This window comes from Gavialis gangeticus, unplaced genomic scaffold (assembly GCF_001723915.1).
Source record: "Gavialis gangeticus isolate Ggan-Ray unplaced genomic scaffold, GavGan_comp1, whole genome shotgun sequence".
Lineage (NCBI taxonomy): Eukaryota > Metazoa > Chordata > Crocodylia > Gavialidae > Gavialis > Gavialis gangeticus.
The window spans coordinates 636842-655420 of record NW_017729019.1 but is presented as its reverse complement, the minus strand read 5'-3'; the positions used below and the strand labels follow the sequence as shown (position 1 = coordinate 655420).

Below are 18579 nucleotides of genomic sequence, written 5' to 3'. Positions count from 1 at the left end.
TTTTTTTTTTTTTTGATGTCTTATGGGCACATCGTCTGAGCGTGCCTGGCCTGCTGAATCCTGGAATCTGAACTGAGAGAGGACCTGAGAGTTAGCAAAAGAGTTTCAACTGGGGAGACTGACTGACTGTGGGGAGGGAGGGGGGAGGGAAGGTACTGATTTGAATAGATGTCTTTTGTCACCGTATTCTGAGTGCCTTCAGTTGCAATCTGGGCTGTGCTGGAGGAAATACTTGAAATCTTCCTACACTGCTGTTCCTGAGTTTAGTTTAGTTCCTTTTTATTTCCTTTTTCTGTCTTTCTTTCTTTCCTTTTTTTTTTAAAGAATGGATCAGAAGAGGCTGGGGGGACAAAACCAACTCTTCCCTCCCCCCCCAGCTAGTTACTTCCTCAGTGTGCTGTCTAGAGTGATCTTTCTTCCTTGGCTCTCTGCTTGTTGTGTCTCAAAAGCCGAGGCATCCTCACAAATGCACAAACAATGCAACCCAACCAAGCTGTAAATGTGTACAGAATTTTACAGGAGCAAAATGTGGTGTACAGAGGAGTGTAGCGTAGAATGGGGACGCTTTTACATTGTGTTTTTTGTTTTGTTTTGTTTTTAATTTATTTTCATGTGTAGGGTTTTCTTTTCTTGTTTTTTTGGGGATTTTTTTATGGCAGTGTCCTAACCTATAGGATAACTTTATTTATTTATTTATGAATCATGTGGGTCCCCAGCCCACACCTCGCGCTAACAGCTGCTGATCTGGTTTCCAGTTGGATCTCCTTCCTTATTCCTCCTTGGCTGGCTTAGATGGCCTGCCTGGGGATTGCTCTGTTCAGTGTCTCGCCTCTGTGTGGAGCGGCCCACCGCTTCGCGGCCATCTGTAAATAGTTTCGGCTACAGGTGTTCCTTCCACGCGTGTATTCAGTTTTTAAATGAGTTTCCACGGGTATTCGTTTAGGGTCTGGGGTTGTTGTGTGCGCATGTGTATATAGCACTGTTCTAGCTGAGCTGTTGGGGAAAGTGCCCTGGACTTCAACACTGTCAAGCCTGTATATGTTATCAGTGTGTAGTCAGCTGGTTTTTGTTAATAGTTAATATTGTACAGGGGAATTCAGAAATCCTATTTTTTTTATACATGCGGTTTTAAATAAAAACAAGTTACTTGATCTAACTGGAGGCCTTGCTTCTTTGGAGTGGAATAGAGCTGACGGCTTCACAACGCACTAAACAGAAGAGCACGCTGAGCCTGGGAGGTTCTTGCTACGTGATATCAACTCCAAGAGCACTCCCAAAGTGAATGTCTCGCTCAAAACGGGAGATGAGTAGCTGCAGCCAGAGAGGGCAGCCCAGCCTCCAGGTTTGGATTTGGCTTTTCTCAAGGCTGACTTCTACAGTTGCTTCAGTTTCAAAGGAGCCAGCTGTGTTGCCCACATCCAGAGGGTTTGGTTCTGGCTGTTCCCGGCTGCTTGCTTTGGAGAGCTTGGATGTGGGTGGGTGGGTGAGGCATGCATTGTTTCACCCTCGGTCCACACCAGAGGCACAATGCCTGCATGTAATTGGGAATGTGCGTGAGAGCAAAGCAGGTAAACAACACTTAAATGGTGGTGAAATGCGTTGCACACAACCCACTGGCTGTTAACACCCTGTTGGGGAACCAAGTAATACCCGCCCTGTGTTTCCACCTGTAATACCTCATCATGTGTTCATTTTGGAAAATGCTGATTAGTGTTGGCTCATAAACCTGACTAATCCAAAAGGCTACACCGTCTTCAGACACTAATTGGAGTACAGGTACAGGGGCATTTGCTCTCTAGTGTTGGAAGAGCTCCACTGTCTTCCATCCTTCATGCTATAGTTTGACCATACTACGGGGTTTTCTTTTATTCTTCCATTGTTAAATGGAAGCTTCCCTCGGCACCAGCGGTAGGCAAGTTCCTCGACATGAATCATAGCTTTGTTCAGCACTGACATACCAGCAACTTTGTGCATGCCCCAACCAGAGATCCTGTCCCTCCAGATGGGTTCTTTGCCAGCCAATGTGTGGTTCTTTAGCATCTTGGCCTCATTTTAATACCCTTCTTTCCTTGTTTATTGTGGGGCTGGGATCTCTTCTGCCCATCTCATGCTGCCATTTGCAGTGAAACACACTAGTAGGTCCTTAGGCTGCGTGCATGGCTGCTTGCCCCATCACCTCTTCCTCTTGATAATCAGTGTCCAAGATCTGCTGGAAGTACTGTGTCTGGGCTGAGGGGTTTCAGGGAAGGCTGTGAGGTATTTCTAGGTCTGAGAAGACTATGGGGGACCAGGCAGAAACCTGAGAGCATCTGAACCATCACTACTTCCATGCACCTGCCTGTGTGCTAGTGCTGTCTTGGGAGGGGTGTTACTGGAATTGGTCCATTATTTGCAAAGCTCTTTCTCTCTTGGAAGACACTTCAAAGGCAGAGTTATGGAGAGTGAGCTCCAACAAGGGAAAATGATGAGTCATTAGACAGGTACTCAGCTGGGGTGGTTGAGTCAGGGATGATCCTGCCTTGAGCATGGGGCTGGACTAGATAACTTTGTGAGGTCCCTTTCCTTTTCATCTGATCCCATGAACCATGCATCTTGCAAGGGTTCTTTTTAGCTTCCTGATGAACAGTGCAGCCCATCCGCCCCGTCTTTCAGTTCTAGAAATCTTAGATGCCTGCTTTCGAGGGAGTGTGGGGAGGTGCAGAGCACTAAGAAATGGCTCGCTCTGCTGCGTGGGTTGTGTGTGTGTTGGGGGGTGCGGGGGGTTCCCCTTTCTCTTCCTCTTCCCTTTCCCTTTCCCCTTGCTGCTTATCCTCCTGGCCAGAGGCTTTTATGACTTTACTGTTTTTTTTCCTTCCTGAGTTTCACCCTGCACATCTTGCTGTTGAGATTTGATCTTGAGCAAAGGATCAGAGCCGTGAGCGCTTTCCACAGCACATCTCTAAAAACCTGCCAACTAGCACTGTGCCAAAGCATTTTACTTTCTCACTTCACTGCCAGCCCAAACCTTAATTCAGGAATTCATCTCCAGCAAGGTACCTACCACCCCATAAGAACTGGCACTGCCCTGAGACTTGGACAGCAGGGCAGGTGAGTGTTATTCCTGCTCTGTTGGCTATATGCTGTGTGACCTGAGCTAGCTAGCTTCATCCATGCCTCGCTTTCCTCATCTATGAAATACCCTCTTTAAAGGGTGTCTAAAGCTCTCTGAGGTTATTAACCCAGGTTACTTTCCAGGTACATCTCTGCCTTCTTGCTCGGCAGCGGCACTGAATGAAGAAATTTGGATCCAAATGTTTTCAAGGCTTGGGGTTATTTTGATATGTGGTTAGTTTTCTTTCTCTCTCTTGGCTGTGTCTTCTCACCGGATGGTCTGTAAACCTCTTTGTGCTAAACCGAAACCCCCTTTGTAGCTTTGAGAAGAAAGGCTATGACCCCTTGCATTGACATATTCTTTCACAGCTGCTGAAAGGGAGCTGTGTTTGGCTGCAATATCACAGCACGCTGCCCCGTACTTTCAGGCTGACTGGGGCCCACCCTTCCAGTAAACACTCAACTACTGCTCCACTTCTTAGAAACCTCACCACAAAAGGACAAGTCAGACCAGAGCACAGGGCCTGATGGGCTGATAGTCACTTTTAGCTTCCTGCAGTAGCTTATTGGCCTAGAAGCCTGCTGGGCTAGATCACTATGGGGAAAAGGGGCAGTTGGGTCATGGAGACACAATAGTCGCATTTCACAGAATACCAAGGAGAGCATGGAGTCCAGTTGTGTCCTTGCTCGGATCAGCATAACTCCTGCTGACTGCAGGAGTGCGATCAAGTTATGGCTTAGCTTCAGACAAGTGTCCACATGTACACACAGACACTGTGCACGTGCACTTATGCATCAGAGCAGAGTGGGGGACAGTAGCATCCTTGAATTAGTGTTAATCCATCCAGTTTGGGCACCCATAGCTGCAAAGAGACAGGAACACAGCCTAGCAACCAGGAGATGTACCCCAGCCCCATGAAGGCCTTGTAGTCTGATTCACTGTCTTCACTGCTATTGATGCCCGAGCTAGCTGGAATACAACTAACAAGAGGCCAGATCGTGCTATACCCACATCTTTGTTTTGCTCAGCAGACCTACTCAATGGGGCTTTAACAGGTATTTTCCTGAACTAAAGGCCAAGGATGGGAATACGCCCCACGATCAGCTTGAGGCAGACATGCCCCTGATCAGCACAGAGTCCTTTCAGCCAAGGCACAGACATGTTCAGCAGGTCCATAGGCTGAGCTCTGCTAAGCATGTCAGCCTTGCATGGAGAGCCAGGCAAACCTCCCAAAGTCTTATCCCAGCATATCCTGGGACAGGGTCTCTGGAATTGGGTCTCTATATAGAGTCATAGAAGATGAGGATTGGAAGGGACCTCAGGAGGTCACATCTAGTCTAACCCCTTGCTCCAAGCAGGACCATCCCCAGCTAGAGCATCCCAGCCAAGGCTTTGTCTAGTTGAGTCTTAAAAACCCCCAAGAATGGAGATCCTACCACTTCTCTGGGTAGCCTGTCCCAGTGTTTTACTACCCTCCTATTGAGAGAGTTTTTTTCCTAATATCAACCTAAACTTCCCTGATGCAACTTGAGCCCATTGCTGCTTGTTCTGTCATCTGCCACCACTGAGAACAGTCCAGCTCCATCCTCTTTCGACCCCCCACTTTAGGTACTTAAAGGCTCCTATCAAATCCCCTCTCGGTCTTCCCGTCTCCAAACTAAATAAGCCCAGTTCCTTCAGCCTTTCCTCAGACATCGTGTGCCCCAGACCCCCAACCATTTTCACTGTCCTCCGCTGGACTCTCTCCAACTTGTCCACATCCTTTTGGGGGCCTAAAACAGCTTTTCCTCCTCTGCTCCAAAGTACTTGCTCAGGTGCCCAGTGGGGCTGCCCACAGCGCAGTACATGTACTGCTGATAAGCACTAAAGGATGCCATGTTCCCTCAGGAAGGGCGTTAATCAAGGTACAGTGGATCTGTAGGCTGAGCTTACTCTTATGTTCTACAGAGCTCCAGCTCCCAGCTCTTCCCTACTGTGAATATATGTACGGTTTTCTAGGTAGCCATGAAAACCCCTTCGCAGGGGCCTGTGCCCTGTATATGGGCAATGCTGCAGTCAAGTCAGTACTCTGGGACTGTATTTGTTGATTTTTGCATGGCAACTGCTGCCAAGATTTAGCCCACCTGGATGCTGGGGCGTGTGGTGGACAACATACATCAGAAAGTCTACGGGGCTGCCATTGTAGTTGGAGAAAATAGTCCCAATGTCTCTTCAGTCTGAGGGTGGGCACAGGTGATTAGCACTGCCCTGACTGTGCTGGCGGAGGGGTCATCTGCTCAGGTATATCCCCTCATCCATCATACAGCTGCCCCCACCTATCCCTTAGTGGAAATCTTAAAAGGCAGAGGTAATGCTGCCAATCCCCTCTTGAGGGGGAATCCCAGGCATGGGGTGGGCCAAACCAGTGCCCACAGCTGTAATTTATATCTGTCAGCACCAGCTTGCTAGGCTCAGCCCATCTGCCATCATCATGGACACTGCCAAGCCACTGGCCACAGGTTTCGTGTCTCTGGAGTACAGCTTGCCTTTCCCAGAAGCCTTTCAGGGTTTCATGCCAACACTGCACATCACCTCCTTTGCAGGAAACGCAACCTTATTTTACCTCTACCATTTCCTGGCTCCCCCAGCCACAAAAAAAAAAAAAAAAGAGCAGCAAGTATTTTTATTTTCTGAGCTTCTAGCTGCTAGAAATGTGCACTGTGGTTAGTTGTTTCCTTGACTATTTACCTGCTTCTTATTCTGTCTTTCCGCTTCCTGGTTTTCTCATTCTTCCTTTTTTTCTCTTCTAATGAGCCATGGAGCCCTTCATTTCTCCCCGGGAAAAAGGTTAACCCATCTACACAAAGTTGAGCCAGCAAAATGCTCCTCAGCAAGTGGGTCATTGGGTTCCTTGCATCTCATGGTGAGCAGCTGGGAGAACCAGCTCTCTCAGGAGGCTGGTATGCGATCCCACGTCAGGACGGATGGAATAACTGAACTGGACTCAGTGCCCAGATGGCTGGTGATGATGCATCAAAGTGCTCTCACACCCTCCCCAGAGCAGGTGGTAAATCCTAAGGATTAGTGTTTGGGTTTCTAAGGGTTTTTTCAGTACCATCAAGGTGTCATATATGGAGTGGAAATAACACAAAAGCTAGTTTTCCTTGGTGTATTTTGATCCCAAGGTGGGTACAAGTGCTGTGAAGGGATCTGTTTTCATACCACTTTAGCCTCCAAGTCAGAAAACCTAACAATGTCAATACTTTGCATTTATACCAGGCCTTTCATCTATCTGTCTCGTAGTACTTACAGATGTATCATTATGATGGTGCTGCGAGATTTTGCAGCAAACTAGCTATTGAAACCAGGCTTTTCATCAGCCAGTCCCCAAGACCTGCATAAATATTGTGTATGTCAATATTATCACCCCCATTTTAGAGATGGGAAAACCAAGGCACAGAGCAATGACATGGCTTGCTGAAGGGGAGTCTGTGGGAGATCTGAGAATAGGACAAAAGGACTCTTGGTTTCCAATGGGATGGGTGCCCAATGCAAAATGAAAGCCTAGAAAACACCATTTACACCAACAGAAAAGATTTTCTATTTATTTTGGGACTCAAATTGGAAGCCAGAACAAGACATACATCACATTGAACAATGGGGGAAAAAACCTCCAAAATGGCCTGATGTCTCCAGGCTCTTGCCGATGGAACCTAATCTCAGACTCCAGTTTATGGATGCTTCCGGATCTCATTGCTCAACCTAAACCTGGGTGGTTCTGCCACACTTCTAGAGACACGTCGGCCCCTAAACGACATCCGGCGCTGCATCTTGCTGTCCATAATGATCAGGGCATACGTGACAACAAAGGAGAGCCAGAAGCAATCCATGAGGAGTCTCATTGCCAGCCCAAACCACTCCAAATGGCTTACAGAGAACAGAAGCTCCTTCACGGTCTTGTGTGTGAGAGGCACAAGAATGCAGTTGACCAGGTCATAAAAGATGATCCAGCCCACGTAGATGAACATCCCTCTGTGAAGCCGCTTGGTAACTGAGTAGATAAGGAGGATGCACACTGGATAAGTTATGATGGCCAGGGCAATAGCTATGTAGTAGAAATATGGAATCATCAGCGCCCGGCCTACTACGACCACACTTTTTTCCATTTCACTTCTAGCTCGCGCTAGGTGGCCAGTCTCAAAGATCAGGTACATGTTTGTCATTAGGATCATGTAGATGGCAGCTAGAGAGGTGCCTGTTCTGGGGGTTATGCCACAGAACCCACCAGGGCACAAGAGGTTCATGGTGTCTGTCTTCTCCGTACGCACCTTTGCAAGCAAAGCAAACTGACTGAACAGCTCGGAGTGAGAAGGCAGGCTGGGAGAGAAGGCGTCGGGGCTTGTATTAGGAATGAACTCCAGTGAGCGGAAGCCTGCACTGGACAAGAGAAAGATTAGGCACAAGCATTCTCAGGGTGAGAAATGTTAACAGGAGGCTACCAAAGGACTGTGACAACAATTAACTGCACCCTTAGTTTTAGAGTATCATCAAAGCTCTTTACAGGGGAACAAAGCGGGAGAAGTAAGAGAGAGGGTGTGTAAATGTGTACGAGAAAGAGGTTTTTCTCATTTCACTGTAACTTGGCTATGTCCTTCATTAGCCTTTCCAATGAAGCCCGCATTCCCTAACTTCAGAGTGCAGTGAAGAGGTCCCTGGACAGGCAACGGCTGGCTGGCTCGTGGGATACGTAGCTGAATTCCTTGGGCACTGGGTTAGGACTGAAGGGAATTGTATCACTGCATAATCACTGTTTGAGAACCTGGAGAGGAGCCTTTACTGTGTGACTCTACATAAATAATGAATACTACAAAGAAGCCGTGTCCATAGCAGAGCTGGTGACCCTCTCAGCGTGCACTAAGGGGAGGCATTGGCTTCTACTCTCAGCTCTGCCACTGGTCTCCTGGCTGGCCTTGAATACATTATTTGACTGCCCAGCCCATACAAAATGAGGTCCTGATTGTGACTCCCTTTGTAAAACTCTTTGTGGACATCTACGGAGGAAAAGTGCTGGGATCATTTGCATGAACAGTCACCATAAGTGTCTGTTGCATCAGTTTTCTGCTCTGATAGAGACTGGATCTTTTATTTGCTGTGATGTAATCACTTGACTTGGGACTTGGGCTTCAGGCTGATGATCAGGCATCTTGGGAGAACGATACACTCACATACCATGTTTTAAAGTATTACAGACATAGGCGGGGCAAACCCTAGGAGGCCTGAGCACTGCACCTCTCATGGTACTCTGTGATCCAAAACTTCACCGAGGACCTGACATCCAGGAGCCCAGCCACCAGCATCAGCACTGGAGTTTCAAATTAGCTCAGTGTCCTTGTGACACGGTAGGCAGAGCTCAGCCCTCAACCTTCCAAAATAAGAGCGGAGCTTTGAAAATCCAGCCCTGATTGCAGGTCCTTTCTGGAAAACTTGAACTTAAAATGCAATCAGCTCCTGCTGAAATCAGCTGGCCAAATCCTGACCCTTTACTCGCCATCAGCTTGAGTTCTGCTCGGATGGAGTTTGCAACCATATGCTTCAAGCATTCCAACCCTGGAGAGGAACTTTTGAGATGGAGACAAAGGAGCTGGGCCCTGAGGGTGGATGAGGATGACAGGGATGGCCAGGGAGCCATCAGCCCCTTTGCTGGGGCTATAGAGAGAACATCAGTTACAGCCCTTTGTATTTTGTCTCCATCCTTCATTCCCAAAAAGTGGTAGTATTTCCCCCCCACCCTCACAGGTTTGCCAGAGATCACACTAATGCTAACTTACCTCCTTTTCCAGCAGGAAATGGTGTGACCTCCTGATAAAGGGGTCCCTCTGCAGTGCTCTAGCACCGGCTGGATAGGGTGCTGTATACGCAGCTGCTGAAGTGCTGATGGAGATAGCACAGGGGATCCTCTCACTGTCTGGATGAACAAGTTAGTCGTCCAATGCTCTGCTTAGCCAGGACCCTAAGAAAAAAAACAGAACTTAGGAACTTCCCCCCTGGGTCAGATCCATGGTCCGTTTAGCCCAATCTCCTTCTCTGACAGCACTCACACGTGGGACAATCCAACACAGTTACAATCATCTGTGGTCAAACAGAGGCGTCTCATCCTGACTAGGCCAGAAACCAACTGGCGAACCAGAAAATGGGGTTGCTTTGCCTTGCTAAAGGCCAGCACCTCAGACAAGGACCAGAGACAAGCTTTTCCTCTAGTGACAGGATACCACTGGCATCTCCCAGCCCTGTTCTAGTAAGTGAAATCCCTGTGAAGTGCTCCCATTTCTGATCCCATCTGAAAGGGAAACACTTATGGGCAACCCCAGACCCCGGGCTTGCGATGGGGTTGGATTCTATTTCACCTTTTCACTTAACAGAGTCTCTGTTCCCTAAAGATTTCAAGCAGCTGTCCGCTAACTCTTAAACAGGTTCAATGCTACCAAACCTGAGGCTTTCACTGAAAATCCCTCAGTGGTAGGGACATCGCTATTGTCAACTTTCATTATTTTATCGCTATCCTCATGACATTGGGTGCTGTTCTGAAAACCTCAGCACCTGGAGACATGTGATTTGGTGAGACTCTCAGCTGTGTAAGCCATGTGCGGCTTCTAGTCCTCATTTTTGTCAAGAAAAGCCTGAAAAGGCTCTGGAATAAGAAAGCAAAGGAAAAGAGCCCCCCCATTTATTATTTAAATAAAAATCTCCTGATTGTTGATGTTTTGTGTATTGGAAACTGATGCATGTTTTTTAATGCTTGGGGCTGACGGTGCTAGAACTTCCCTTGGACAGTGCCTAGCACAGAAGAAATCATAGACTCATAGAAAATAAGGGTTGAAGGGACCTCAGGAGGTCACATCCAGTCCAACCCCCTGCTCAAAGCAGGACCAGCCCCAACTAAATCATCACAGCCAGGGCTCTGTCCAGCCGGCTCTTAAAAACCTCCAAAGATGGAGCTGCCACCATCTCTCTAGGTAACCTATTCCAGTGCTTTACTGCCCTCCTCATGAGAAAATTCTTCCTAATACCTAACCTAAACTTCCCTTGCTGCAACTTGAGCCCGTCGTTCCTTGTACCATCATCTGCCAGCACTGAGAACAGTCCAGCTCCATCCTCTTTCGAACCAGTGTTGTTGACTCTGTTTAAATCTATCCCAGGAGGTTTCTGGAACACCAACGTGCCCGTGGCACACAACACAAATGTGCCCACGTGCTAGTGCATATCAGTTATGGATTATGGTGTGCAGACTTGACATGAGGAAGGCCAACACACATTACTATTACATTTTAAAAAACTACTGGACTACTGTGCAAGTCAGATTCAACATTTAATATTTATTTGTAATGAATGCCTTCTCATTTATCTTTTGTGTACCTCTAAGCAATCTCCTGGAGATTTCTTTCCATTTCCTGCAGACTCCAGGGCAATCCTGGAGGGTTGGCAACCCTATTTTGAACCCCCCTTCAAGTAGTTGAAGGCTGCTGTTAAATCCCCTCTCAGTCTCCTCTTCATTAGATTAAATAAGCCCAGTTCCCCAGCCCTTCCTCATAAATGTAACCATTAGCAGAGCCCAAGATCACTTAAAATCAAGAACACTATAAACATCCCATTTGCTTTGCACCACTGTTGTGTTTGCATCTCCTGCAGCTTGGACACTTCCACTTATCTTGCCATTTTCACTTCCTGTTTCTTAGCCGGCAGCTGCAATGTTTAGGTTGCAGATTCAAAGGGGAATAGGTGACGCCCACAAGATCACAGCTTTTATTGTAGCTTTGAAAAAAACAAGTGCTTGCTATTGAAAACCTGACACGATCAATTCTTGGTTCCTCTCACAGACACTTTTATTTTATCAACAAACAAAATGTAGGGACTAGCCTAGGTTGTGTACGAGGATTCCTCCCCAAAGGGACTCAAATGAATGGCAATCTATTAGCGAATTAATTAATGCATGAATTAATTAATTGCCTGATAGCACCAAATAGCCCCAGTCTGGACCAAATGCTTGCATGTGTGTGTATGTTTTTGTCTGTTGGGTAGATATTATTTTTATTATTTTTGTTTATTCCTGTTTGCATTTACAGGAATGCCACCAAATGGGACTCCATTGTGTCAGGTGCTCTACATATATAAAAATAACAGCAGATAATCCCTACCCCAAAGAGCTCACAAACAAATGAGATAGAAAAAGCATGGGAGAAAGCAAGGCTATCATTATGCCTATTTTATAGATGAGGAACCAAAGACTTGCCCAGAGTCGTTGTTTTACAAAGACACTCTCCACCTCAAGGAGGTTTGTGGGGGCTGATATCATAAAAAAGATGGCCACTTTGTGGCACTGCCAACCTATAAAGCATGGTATATCATAAAGAGTACTGACTGGATCTGTATACCAGCATAGGAGATGGCTTCTTCAGGCTTTGAAAAGAGGATGTGGGAAACAATGCAGTAATGAGTAACGTTACAGTAGATTGCTTCCAACAAGAGGCTCTATAATAACATATTGGTATGTGTCAGATGACATCTAGGAATTTAGATAGCTTTACTTTCTGTAAGCACCTTGTGAGGGAGGATGGTGCATCTGGAGGAAGGAACAGAGCCCGGCATCCCTCTCACTTTATGCTGAACAGTAACCAGGGAGCACTGGTTTGAGCCAAGGAGCACTCTTTTGCTCTGTTTGTACAGCCCCTAGCACCATGTGCCTCACACTTGATCTAGCTCAATGGGGCTCTGAGCGTGGTGCTACCTTAAATCAGATGATAAATAATACCAAGAACGAAGTCCACATAAACAGGCCCCTGCTCACTCACACACATGGTCACAGTTCCCAGATGGTACCTTGTCAACACAGTGTCTTTCTAAATACAAACCCTGCCCAGATGTGGCTTTCAGCAACGCTGGCCTGAGTCCAACATGACTGTACACACTTCGCTGGAATCTCCATGTGCCGGCTGCTTCTTCCCCTCATGCCCATTTTAGACCAGAGAGTTATACCCTCAGTCACTTGTGGTTTATACATTTGCATCACTGAGAACAGAATCTGGCCTCATACCTATATGAGACGCACTGAGAAAAAACCAGAAATTCCCCTAAATTTTAGAGGTGGGCGGGTTTTGTTTTGCTTTGCTTTGTTATATTTTTTTAAGCTAATGGTTCAGTCACCGGGGGTGGGTGGGAAAGGCATTTTGAGGGAATCAAAATGATCTGGGAATTGGGAACAAAATCAGCCAGGAGTTAGGACTGCAAAAAAAGACAAATGAAAAGAAAAAAAAAAAAGGAAAAGCCCAAACCTTTAATTTCAACATGCTCAAAGCAAAACACGTGGATGTTGTGTTTTGAAGGCACGGTTTCATTTCAAAGGTCCGGGAGACTCTTCTTTTTAACCAGGGTTCAAGTACCCCCCAAACTGAAACAAACCTTCTCATTTCGAGTGGAACAAAAGACTGCAGTTGACCTGAAGTGAAACTGTTCTGCCTTGCTTTCTCACCGCGATGAGAAACCTAACAAGTTCTCATTTTGATCAACACAGACCCACATTTTATACTTATTTTTCAGTTAAACCAGCAAACTGAAAAACACCTCTCTGTATAGTGGTGCCAAACAGTTGTGCCTTCAGCCCTTGTGAGCATCCCCAGGGCAGAGTGCCCCAGCACCAGCTTCTACTGGCCCTTTTATTCTGTTATGGGACGCGGAACCAAAGGCACTGGACCTACCATAAACTCCATAGTGCTCACTCCCTGGCTCTTTGCTGACTGAAGGAAGGCCTGGGACAGATGCAAACAGCCTTGTGACCCTGGGAGGGTTTGGATCTAAGGCCTGGGTTACCTTTTAGTTGTTTTAGAGGGATTCTCCTCCCTTCTGTTCGGCTCTGCCCCAGCCAGCAGCCAGGTGCCTTGCCAATGAGCCCAATGAGCCTGGGCCCAAGAGAGATGTTCAGTCTCAATAACCCCTTTCGGTCTTTGGCTGAAGCACCCAACAGAATGGCCTGAGTTAATCAGTTGTGCTGCTTTGAGTGACTGGCTGCTGCAAACTGGGATCACGTTAGGAACAGGAGCTGCCCTCCAACCATGGATCCTGGCTTGCTCTGCTGATTTGTGATTGTTAAGGGATATCCTACATGCAGCAAGAAAGATGGCACCCCCTTCCTCTGGATTGTTTCCTCCTTGTCTCCTGCCCTCCATTATAGGTGTCACTAAGGCGAAGACTCCCATTTTGAGTGCTGAACCCCAAGTGGTTGAATGTTCAGCCCTGTGTGAGCTGGCTCAGGGCTGTGAATTCACCTGTTTGTGGTAAAACCAGGAGTTGGGCTAAATAAATTCTTAAAATGCTCAGTGTTTCTTTGCCTCCCACCTGATCTGGCAGGCTAGGTCTTAAAAACCGAGCACTATCTTCCTTGGGAGGAGGTGGCTGAGCTCTTCTGTTATCACATAATTTTTTTATATTATTAAAATGTATCTATATCTATATATATTTAGGTATATATATAATCCTCTATCATAGACTTCCATTGCACCTTTTCTTATCCAACTACCTTAATAAACCTGCGCACCCATTACAATAACCGCACCCATTTCCCTGGGAGGAAAGGAATGGCTTGTAGACATTTCCATTCCCATGGGACGTTCCCATACACATTTCCAGTTGGACTCAAGGAGGAAAGCCTGAGGGGCCTGTGAGCTTACATGTAGGAAGCTGACATAAAATTCCCAAAGATAGGGATTGCTGCCTGTCTTCCTGTGCATGCAGCTCTGATGGGACAGAAAGGCCAGGCCACCTGTCCCTAGATAGCGGGGACTGTTCAGATGAACAGTTTTTCCACTGAACAGACTCTAGGTATGTAGAGCTGGTTTTCGAAGGTGTCCCTTGAGTGGAGGTGACTCAGTTCCTATCTGCGTGTTAAGTAGACCTGAACTGCAGAAGTGCGGAGCAACCACCCCCTTGACATCAGAGGAACTTTCACATGCTCAGCACATCGGAAAACCCAGCTCCAAGCGTCATAGATCTGAAAGCGGCCCTAGGTAGGGGCTGCTTTAGCCAAGGTTGGGTTTAAACTCTACGCCTGCACTTTCCAGTTCTTTGAGCTGCGAAGAGTGACACTGGCCTGGCTTCCCAGCGATCATGAACTTGGGAGGTTTCATTCATTCAGGTGTGTCAAGGGCTAGAAAGTGCTATTGGTATAGCCTGGCAGCATCCCTCACGTGGGGTGTCATGCCCAGTGAGTTTGTTAAACATGTGGGAGAGAGAGATGAGATCCAGGTGCAGATACAGATTTTGACTCTGATAGGGTTTCAGCAGGCAGTGTTTGAAACGTGAGTCCTTCTCAGCCCATTATTAAGTGCAGAGCCATTTACAAATTCCAGCTGCAGAATTTCAGCCCTTCCAGCCATACGGGTGCCAGTGTGTGACTCAGGCCCTTTTTGTGTAAGCCCTTGTATGATAATGATGGTGACCAGAAGACAAATATCCTCCAATGCACGGGGTTGCCAAAGGTGACAATGGTAGCTCCTAGGAACCCCAGGGCCCCACTTTGTACAGAAAAGAGTTGGCCTCAGCCCCAAGGAGCAAACAGTGACTCTGACTCAGCAAAACACTTAAGCATACGCCCAAGAACCATGATGACTCAGGGGTTATAGATGCCTCATCAGCATGACTCATCATGTTTACAGAGAAAAACTTCAACAAGTAAAAATAAATGGAATTTTTAGCCCATCATAAAGAAGACCAAGGAGTGACTCAGGCACAGTGTATAAATGCTTTCATGGGGAGAAAATACCAGATAATGATGACCCCATTAATCCAGCAGGGAAAGGCATGACAAGAGCCTATAGCTGGAAGCAAAATGCAGGCACACTCAAGTTACAACTTAAGCATGTGTTTTTAAGTGAGAGCGATGAATCCTAGAAAACACTACTGTGGGAAGTGAGGGATTCCTCATCACTTTGTATCCAGACTGGATGTCTTTGTGCATGATGTGCTTCAACCAAATATACTTTCCCCCTGCCTGGGAGCTCCTACACTAACTTTCGATTTTTTGCTTGGCTTTAAGTTTCCTTTCCTTTCCTTAGCCTTGACAGGAAGAGGGAAGTGATTCTTGCCTCTTCACTTTCATTCTTGCTCAGAATTGAAAGCTGGCCTTTGTCTTCAGGCCGCTTCTGCCCTGGGAAATATTCTCTGATGCCCATTGCCCACAGAGTGATTCATTCAGCTACAATGGAGGTGCTTGCTGCACAGGGCTTGGGACTGACAAGCATCCATCAACAGCAGACTCGTACTGCCCTCTAGTGTCAGCCAAGCTGGCTGCCTCCATTACCCTTTACTAGTAAAAGTGAGATGTTCAAAAGACATCAGAAAATTGAGTGCTTGGTCTTTGGAAATTTGGCCAGACCTGGGGGTCCTGGGCCCCAGACACAAAGGTCTGTAGAAACCTATAAAAAGTCTCCTCCTTAAGCATTTCACTTGAATGTTAAACTGAAAGGCAGAGTCCCATTCTCCTTGGCCTGGCCCTCATTTTGCTGGGTGATTAGCGACCATGCATGGTGCAGACTGTGAGAGACTCAGACCTGTTCTAGGACGGAAGGAAGGAAGAAAGGAGTTGCAAACAATCATATGTTGCCCTTCTCAAGCATCTGACTTCTGACGGGCTCAAAGTGCAGCAGGCATTCTGGGAGAAATCTTCATGGTTATTCTGGGATATGGGGCTATAAAATTCTCCCGATCTTTCAGAGGAGGCAACTGAGGCACAAAGAGAAGCAGTGGCTTATCCACATTCATAAGGATCTGCTCTCACTTGAGACATTTTACCCTGAGCATTGATTTTTAGTTGATAGGAGGCAGATGATGCGCCTGTAAAGCTTTATTTGATGAAGTAAGCAACCGTTTACACCAGCGTATGCATTTTGGATTTAGTTGGTCTATAAGGTGGAAATCTACCCTGCCTTCAAGCTTACTTTGGACATTCTACATGACTGGTTCAGGATACAAATGCCTGATCTACTCTGGTATATTTGTGTAGCCTGGAACAAATGTCTAGAAAGTGTCTAGATAGGCCTCTACAAAGGCCTTAACTATCTTGATTACCACAAAGTAAAAAACATGCATGTGGACCAGCCCACTGAGAAAGGCTGTCAGAAAGAAACAGAGCGTTCAAACCTCCAGCACTTTGCTTCAGCACGCACCATCCCTCTCCACATATTTGTGAAACAGCATAAGAGAAATAAACCAAGCTCAACAGAGAGAGAGATGTTGGCCCTGAATTTGAGAGGTTCTGAGCCAGCAGAATGGGACCATAGCATTAAATCTTCAATCCCTGGGCTGGTTTTCAAAAGAACTCAGCCCCCACCCAGACACTTGGATGACCAAGGTTTTCAGGGAGGGGGGCTAAGGGTTTAGTATTTCCAAAGCTCCATCCACTTCATTTAAGTGGCTAAAGGGAGCAGGAAGATCTGTCCCTGGTTGTGGGTGATGAGTTCTTGAAAACAGGACACTCAGCATTTTTTCAAATCTGACTAGTAATGAGGCAAAGGACTAAGTCAGCTGGCTTGTGCAACTGTGAATGTTGGTATTTTGTGTCTTCAAGAGCTTTGCTTTGTACTTTTGATGTCCTCTTGAGTGGCGAAGTATTTGCTAATGTGCTTTTAAGGTGTTGCTATTTATTTCAAGGAAGAAAATCCATACCCAGAACTAGTTATGTCCAAGAATAATGTGTCTTGACTAGCAACATTGGCCTGATCCAAAGCCCTGAGGTCCCACTGGAGAAGACCAATGATCTGGTGGACTTAGCTTAGGACTTGGGAGTTGTAGACTTAAGTCTCTACTCTGACACAGACTTCCTAGATGACCCCAGACAAATCACTTTCTGAGCTCCAAAATGACCGCACTGCTCTACCTCACCAGGAGCGTTTGAGGTGCTCAGAGCTCAGAAATTACACTAATAGGAGCTTTCTAAATAATTGAATGAGTTGGTTGGGGGATACAGTGTAAGCACATGGAGAGAGTACATGCAAAGTGCTTCAGACCCCACCCTGATTTGAGACACCTCAGTTCTACATGAACATACTGACTTTTCCCAGCTGAAGTGGCTCATAAGTGCCAAAGCCAATGCTGCTGAGACACTATGGCCACAGGACCTGGTGAGCAAGCGTCTTAACATAGGTCTCCTGAGGGTAGGCCCAGCACACTATTTCCAGCCAGCCGGACCAGGCTGTGGGGCAGGAGCAGGGCTCCATCCAGTAAAGCCCAGCCAGAATAAAGGACAATGTGTTAATTTGTTTTTAAGCTACAAAAGCTTTGTACTAAAACTTCAAAAGCTGGGTGCTGCACCTTTGGAACACAGTACACCAAGGAAGCTCGATGAAAGAAACTTTGCACTGTGAGGGCATCCATGAGACCTGGTGGCCCTGCCAGCAAGGGGTCACTTTATCCCTTAGGAAGGAATAAGAATGTCTAAGAGCCCCCTCTAGGCTTTACTCTGTCCCTTTTCCAGCCCTCCTCTTGAAGCTGTGTCTCTGCACCTTGTGCTGAATTGTCTGGGAAGGTGTCTGCCCCTCTGGGAGCAAAGATCCAGGCTAGCATCCATCTCACTGAGGCAGAGCCTCTAGCTTGCTCCTTTCCTCCTGGCCCTATATACCTCCCACTCTCAACTGTCCAGGGGCCAGCTTCAAAGGGAGCACTGGAGAAAGACCTAGTTAATGCCTGATGTGTGGCATGGTGATTGGAGCCCTGTGCTAGAAACTTGTAGAGAGGCAGCTCCAAGCCCCTCCAGAGTGAGGTGGGGTCTCTTACTCCCTGGGCAAGTGGCCTAACCACTCATCTCAGAGGAAGGTGGGGAGGTAGCACAGCACAAATGCTTGACTTTAGGAAAGCCAACTTTGATGTGCTCAGGGCAGTAGTCAGGGAGGCACTCAGAGCCCAGGGTGTAGCTAGTATGGGGGTCCAGGAAAGGTGGTCCTTCCTCAAGGAGGCTATCCTTGGGGTGCAGCAGGATGCAATTCCTCTGCACAGGAAGGTGGGAAAAGGGTCCAAGAAAACGTCATGGCTGAGCGCGGATATCCAGGCTGGCCTGAGGGCAAAGAAAAAAGTGTACTGGCGGTGAAAGCAGGGGACAGGGACAAAGGAGAAGTACACCTCCCTGACTCAAGCTTGTAGGGAATTGGTGAGGAAGGCTAAAGCAGCACTGGAGCTTAGATTAGCTTCTGGGATTAAGGATAACAAAAAGCCCTTCTTCAAGTATATAGGTAGCAAGAAGAAGTCTCGGGGTAACACTGGACCCCTACGGGGCAGGGCAGGGCAGTTGGTGACGGAGGCGCGAGAGAAGGCAGAACTCTTTAACAAGTTCTTTGCCTCCGTGATCCTGTTTGCTGACAATGGGGTGCTCTTGGGTGATACCGTAGAGAGGCCCGGGAAGGATGCAAGTCCCCCGACTGATAGTTCAGACCTAGTTAAGGATTACCTGGAGGGCTTAGATGTATCCAAGT

At 47.1% G+C, this 18579-nt stretch overlaps 1 protein-coding gene across 3 annotated transcripts in view; it reads right to left on the bottom strand.

The window, feature by feature from the left end:
• Positions 1-6674: 6674 nt before the first annotated feature.
• The window catches only part of TMEM217 (transmembrane protein 217), a 16229-nt gene continuing 4324 nt past the window's right edge, over positions 6675-18579 (bottom strand). For all 3 annotated transcript variants that reach the window (XM_019513787.1, XM_019513786.1, XM_019513785.1), the window contains 2 exons: positions 8899-9080; positions 6675-7502 (listed from right to left, as the gene is read on the bottom strand). In XM_019513787.1, coding sequence (XP_019369332.1) covers positions 6802-7374 — 573 coding nt within the window. In that variant the 5' untranslated portion in view covers positions 7375-7502; positions 8899-9080 and the 3' untranslated portion in view covers positions 6675-6801. The remainder of the gene's footprint in view (positions 7503-8898; positions 9081-18579) is intronic.